At 42.6% G+C, this 6,657-nt stretch overlaps 1 protein-coding gene across 3 annotated transcripts; it reads right to left on the bottom strand.

Moving 5' to 3' along the window:
* Positions 1-774: 774 nt before the first annotated feature.
* LOC119295108 (probable acylpyruvase FAHD2, mitochondrial) lies at positions 775-5,468 on the bottom strand. 3 transcript variants are annotated; one of them, XM_037573441.1, is made up of 8 exons: positions 5,339-5,468; positions 5,051-5,225; positions 4,282-4,334; positions 3,726-3,788; positions 3,465-3,515; positions 3,256-3,373; positions 3,023-3,162; positions 775-1,109 (listed from the first exon to the last, which is right to left on the bottom strand). In XM_037573441.1, exons 1-7 carry the CDS (start codon positions 5,444-5,446, stop codon positions 3,044-3,046), a joined length of 687 nt encoding a protein of 228 aa, XP_037429338.1. In that variant the 5' UTR covers positions 5,447-5,468; the 3' UTR covers positions 775-1,109; positions 3,023-3,043. The 3 variants fall into 3 exon arrangements, with proteins under 3 accessions (XP_037429338.1, XP_037429335.1, XP_037429339.1); XM_037573438.1 differs by lacking the exon at positions 775-1,109 and having other exon boundaries at positions 2,845-3,162; XM_037573442.1 differs by lacking the exon at positions 775-1,109 and having other exon boundaries at positions 2,845-3,150.
* Positions 5,469-6,657: the final 1,189 nt, after the last annotated feature.

Genomic DNA, 6,657 nt, shown 5'->3' with positions numbered 1-6,657 from the left:
TGGGGCCCCTTTCTCTCCCTTCTCCAATCAGTTTTGTCCATGTGGCCTTTTACGTAAAACACGTAACTTCTCTTACGTAGATGTAGCATTACCGTTCCATCTTATCTTACAAAACCCTAGCAGGAACATGACCCGCAGCCGCCGTATGCGCCTACGTACATACAGCCATTTCCAGACAGAGCAAAGGAAATTCACGCCGCAATTTCGGAAGGAATCAAAGTAACCGAAGCTACGATCACAAGGCATGTCGGGTGGTCGGTCTTGGGGGCAAAGTGTAAACAACAGCAAGCAGCAAGTGGACGGTGGTAGACCTCGGAACCAATCCACACACAGACTACAGCTAGTGTCTGTCTGTCTGTCTGTAGCGGCCACGCCTGACGAAACCGTCAAAGACAGCGACGGCGTATCCAATGCGACCCCTTCCACACGGCCTCTCTCTTTCGGCCAAAAGTTCCGTGGTTTCATCTGCGCCTGATCTTCGGTTAGGGCAGGTGAAGCCACGGGAGACGGACAAGGAGAAGAGATCAGCGATGCGCCGAGCAAACGCGTTGGTGATGTGGACGTCCGACATACATTTAAGCCAAGTGCCACATATGGTTCCTCTTGTTGACTCTGGTCAACCTACTTACCGTCAACCACGACGTATTCAAGCACCTTCATTGCACGCTAGCTATAGTTTTAGGTAGTAGCATTTCACATCACAGGGCTTCCTCCTGAGGTTTTGCCTGGTAAATTATGCGTACTACGATAGTGAATAGCCAGAGAAACATCAAATACATATAGATAGATATCAGGTGTCAACTGTCCAATTGGCTCGCAAGTGTTGATAAACTGATGTATATAGAATCAGCCGCGAGGATGTGTATATGCGCAACAATGGCCAAATGTCGCCACATGTCTGACTGAGGGTGGACTGAAAAACGTAAATGTCCATAGCTCCAAGTGGCAACATCATCCAGTACTGACTTAGTACGGGTCGTAATCAACCCACAGGAACAGATATATTCGCCAGGATCGGTAGAAAGCGGAGGTTGAAATTGCATCCCCAAAATCCTTCAAATTCCAACATTCCTCAGAATGATTCTCCGGTACTCTCAGAATTTTATTTCCTGCATCCAAAATTAGGTGAATGACTAGAATTACGATCCAAATTCTCAATCTTCACGGCACACACTAGTAAATTGTCAGGTCTTCTTGAAAGAAATATGGAAGGTGGAAAAGCATGCAGGAAAGAGTAGGGAACTTTTCCTTTCCACATCCATTACACCATATAAATTACGTACTAATAATTTACAGCGGTGATTAGCTGCAACAAGAACTTCACATGGAGGAACATAGCCTTCGCTCCTAGGTAATGTAAATGAAGCCTCATAATCTGGTTTCATAAGGTAAACTGAAGAAGCAGTTTTGGCATGACAACATCGATAATAATGGTATCAATAATGAGCAGGCAACCACAGCAGGCCATCAGAAACAATCTCAACACCAAGATTAATTCCAACCTGTATTATGTAGTGAAAGGGATCACTTGCTACCCCAAATTGATGCAAACAATCAATATGTTAATCTAGTTTGTCAAGCAGAATGCTAACTTCCCCACAACTACTTTCTTGCAGAAGTTTATAAAGTTCAACACAACATACTCTAGCAAGTAGAAACCGCAAACTAAGCCGTTGCCCATGAGATGGATGTCCATGATGTGACAATGGAACAGGGCGTCTGCATATTCTGGCACAATTCACCCTGTTCCTTGCAATGTCTTTGCTGGCCAGTGAATCGCTTGCTCCAATGACGTAATGCAATCTTCACAATTCCATCTACCAAAAAATCTGGCATGCATAATTTTCTGAGGGTTGGCATGTACAATTTTTCTGAGGATTGGCATGTACAGTTTGATGGTCCTATACTTTTACATGAAGTCTGGAGAAGGTCTCCACATACACGGAATAAGCACAACATGTGGCTAATAGTAATAGGGAAAAGTTGTTTATCTGCCACTGAACAAATCCACTATATGCCAGTGATGCTTCAGACACCCTGGACCTGCATGTCAGCCTCTCATATGAGAGGCATACTGTGAATCCAGTAGTTGTTCAATAGCATATAAGCAATTTACTCAAACTATTGGGACTTGGCAGTCTATTGGACCTTAGAGGGCTTCTATACGGAAGTATCGACGAATCTGGGAGGAATAATGGACCTTCAGTTCTTGACAGTCTATTACACAGCAACAGCATAGCCTTTCTACAACATGTTGCAGCAAGTGGGAGCTTAATGCTACAACTATAGGCACAAAAGATACATATGGCAACAAAGTTTTTGCTCGGGCACGCAACCACAAGAACTCTGGAATGATTTGCACTTCTGCATTTCGTACTGAAATTGGAAAGATTAAGGATTGTGCCAACTTTCACTAACTCATGGCACAAGTGAATGATCACATCTAGCATTATTGTTCCAGATACAGTAAAAGGGCAACCTGGTGCATGTAGCTCCCGCTTGCGCAGGGTCCAGGGAAGGGTCCGACCACTTTGGGTCTATAGTACGCAGCCTTTCCCTACATTTCTGTAAGAGGCTGTTTCCAGGACTTGAACCCATGACCTCATGGTCACAAGGCAGCAGCTTTACCACTGCGCCAAGGCTCCCCTTCATTGTTCCAGATACAGTCCAGTACAAAAATATCAACTAGTGAAGTTGTACATATAAACAACCCATGTGACCCTACGCACAATTTTGGTCACACAGATGCAATAGCAACGTTATGATTTCATGTCCTATGCCACAGTGGAAGTTGGAAACCTATGTTTCCATGAATTATCAATTACACAACGGAAGATGTTTGAGTCAGTACAATGCAACAAGAACGCTGCCAAAATATAATATGGTTTCATCACTCAGTAATACAATACCAGTGCTTTAGTTGCATCAGAAATAGGCATTCAGCCTTAACATCTTATTTTCTTGCATACAGATCAAATTAAGTAGCACACATTGGTATGACCCAAAACAATGTGTCACATACCATAGTTTCTTGCTTGCTGCATCAGTTAGAAAATGAACGTTTGCGTCTCTGAACATCGAACTCTACATCAATGAGGTCAGTTATACCAGCACTAATCTTCTGTCCTACTCGGACAGGACCTACACCATCTGGGGGAGTACCTGTAGAGGGCCCATGAAATAACTGACAAAGAGATCTCTTAACGCACTAAAAGTCTAAAACAGCTGTATAGCAGCAAGAAAAAGAGACATTACCAGTTAATATCACATCGCCCTCCATTAATGTCATGATGGAACTGATATAGCTGATTAGAAAAGGAATCTTGAATATCATATCACTTGTAAGTCCCTTCTGCCTAAGTTCACCATCTACCTGGATATGGTTGTTCAATGCTTGTTAATGATAATGTCATTATTTTGATTGCTGGCTGCAATAAATTCTCGGTACATATTTATACAATTACCTTTAGCCACAGTTCTAGGTCATAGGGATTAGCGATTGCTGATTTCGGAACCTATTTAACAGTCACCAAAATTAACAAATATCATGATAACGCACACGAATGATACATAGAACGTTCAAAGGTCAAAGCATGAAGACCATGATCCAATAACAGAGGGAGGTGTCCTCATCGACAACGAAAGTTAGGTGGGTTTTTTAGACACAAATGTCTACATATGAGGAGTAAATGTCCTTGTCTATTGGAAAGAGAAACTATACTTACCACCGCACTAATTGGAGTAAAGGTGTCCTGTACTTTACCCAAAGTCCAAGGAAGACCTGCAGACTACAAATTCCAATGGTTATTACTAGAAAGTTCAAGACAAGAAAATTATCTTACATTATAGGACCGGGTGTTTTATTTATAAGGTCATGCTGGTCAGTTGATACTACCAAGTTATACAAAAAGATAGTTCCAAAACATAGGTAAAATGTATTGGATGAAGAGATTGTAACAAGTTGTTAACATGCCAAAACGAAAGTACAGGTTTGTGTTTATTCACACAATTGTAGAAACATGGAACTTTTGAGAGTACAATGTGATGTTTATTGGTGAATTTCTTTATGCAGGTCAAATATCCATATTCCTTGGCCTGACCACTGGAAAGGAGAGAACTCTGAGACTACGGTATATGGTTTTTGCTAAATTTGTTTTCATAAGTTACTCTATCTATACTTAAGGTTTCAAAAACCACCAAGAATGGCAGGACGTAGCAATAAAACAGAACAGGTGGAACAGGACTAAAGAAAAGTAGAAAACTACAGCTCTTAGTGCGAACCTTAGAAGCTGATTGCAGATCGTTTGATGACATGTCCAAAGCAAGTGCATAACCTGGGAAACCAGACATGTAAGCAGTCATATAGAATTTACAATGTCATAAACGAAAAAACTAACGAATGGCTTTTGATTTACTCATACAGTTGATGTCAGCTACATTAACACGAAGCAATAACAGTAAGCCCCCAAAAGGCTCTGTTTCACAGAATACTGTAAGAAGAGGGGAAACCCACCAAACAAAACCACATGCAGTTAAACCCTGAAAGTTTATCGCCACAAATAGTCAAACACCCCAATGCTTTTCACTCAAGAATCCCTTTCACTTGAGAAATCAGGCCATTTGCCACTACGAGAGAACAGCACCCAACAGGTACAGGTAAACAGCAGAAAATGTAACATAGCACACAAAAATGCATTTAAGATTCAATAAGAATGATGGCAAGGAACTTATCCATTCTCGAATCCATATATGCATTTTCCAACAAGCTTGTCAAATATGGAGAGAATAATTTTGTCAACAAGTGATCCATATCTGCATTTTCCAACTACGAGAGAACAGCACCCAGCTGCCCTAGTTCATTTTGCAGGTACATTGTTACTAAATTTTGCAATTACACTAGTTGTCCCCCCCACCCCCACCCCCCCCAAAAAAACAAGAATGCAGACCCCTAATGAGCACCATTCTTCAGATCGCTTGTTGCGTTACAAAACAATTCTTAAGAGGGGTTATCGCGCAGGGATGGCATCCCATAACCACGGCTCTTAATTACCTCCGACGAAATCCATGGCGGAGGCCTCGGGGACATCGCGCGCGCGCCGGGAGATGACGACGGCGAGCTCGACCTCGTGGTGCAGCGACTCGAGCGGCTCGGGCACCTCGATGGGGCCGGCGGTCGGGCCGGCGTGGAGGAATGACGACGTGGGCTTCAGGAATAGGACGGGTTCCTGCAAGCAGAGCAACAAGGCCGCCGATGCCGCGACCGGATCAGAGACCGCGCAGGAAGAAGGGCGCCCCGTGTCTTGGGATGGGAGAGGGTCAGGGTCGGAGGGGCATGGACCTTGAGGACAGGGTTGCCGAGATCTTTGGCATGGGAGATGTAGTTGCGCCCGGCCCCGACGATCTTCGTGCTCGCCGCAAGAAGCCTCTGCGCCGCCGCTGCTGCCATGGCCGGGAGAGTTGCAACAGTGGACGACTGTTTTTTCTTTCGGAGTTTGGGAGATAAAAGGGCCGGCCCGGCAAGGCACGGCTGCCGGCCCACGTCGGTTTTCAGCCTTTTGGGCTGTTTCGGCCTTTCGGGCCTTTAGCTTTGTATATATAAAAGTCATAATAATAATAATAATAATAATAATAATAATAATAATAATAATAATAATAATAATAATACAAGAAAACTAAAAATGGAGAAAAAAATGCAGAAAATTGTAAAAGAGGCAAAGTGTGGATAAATGTTGAACTTTATTAGTAGATGTCTCATTAAAACCTTCTAGGTAAACCCCGGTAAGGAAAAGGAGTACAAAGCTACTTGACCGGAAAAGAAAAATACAAAAGGATTTTTTTTTCAAAGATTACAACTATTCTTCTCGTCGTTCATCGTCTGAATAAAGATCTTTGAGTGTGGACAGCAGATTGATGTTGTTCATAGGGGGTTGGGTTCTCTGTCGCGCTAGTTCTCCATCTTCCACAGTCATAGTGTCCTCATCATATCACTTGTCAGACTTGTCCTTCTCTCGTCAATTATTCTTTCTGTTAGACTGAAAGCAGACTCTGATGATATCGCTAAGATGGGTACCGTTAACACATCTCTCCCTAATACGGAAAGCATCAGATACGTAAGCTTGTGTTCATGCCACCACTGCAATTTGTTGAGCCTTTCATCATTTTGTTCCTGACAGCGAGTTGAATTTTGTCGTTATTGAGGTACGTCGCTAACTCCCCGTCACTAGTCACTATGCCTAATGTTGATGTTGGTGTCGAAGAGCTCGAGGAAGAGGAGGAGGAACCAAATACCTTTGTCCATGTTCCTTTCTTCTTCCAAATGATGGTGCTGGGGGCCGTTGGGACCAAACTCCGACATACTTCACATCATACTTACTATAAATTTCAGAAAGCTTATCACGAACATTAGTGAAACAAGCAGAATAATATACATTTACGACATCACTTAAGAGTAAGAGGACATTACCAAACCCTTGCAAGTTTACCTCTAGGATCCTAAATAAATTCAAATGCATATTGGAATTTCATTCCAATATTTCGAATATTTCTTTTTCATGACAAGCACAACATCACGTAACATCATATCAGTTTCATATGCTTTCAAATGAGTAGTAATATCTAAAATATGATGGACCGTTCAAGGATATGTGGGATAATAAA

This window comes from Triticum dicoccoides, chromosome 4B (genome assembly GCF_002162155.2).
Source record: "Triticum dicoccoides isolate Atlit2015 ecotype Zavitan chromosome 4B, WEW_v2.0, whole genome shotgun sequence".
Lineage (NCBI taxonomy): Eukaryota > Viridiplantae > Streptophyta > Magnoliopsida > Poales > Poaceae > Triticum > Triticum dicoccoides.
This window is presented reverse-complemented; position numbering and strand designations above follow the sequence as displayed.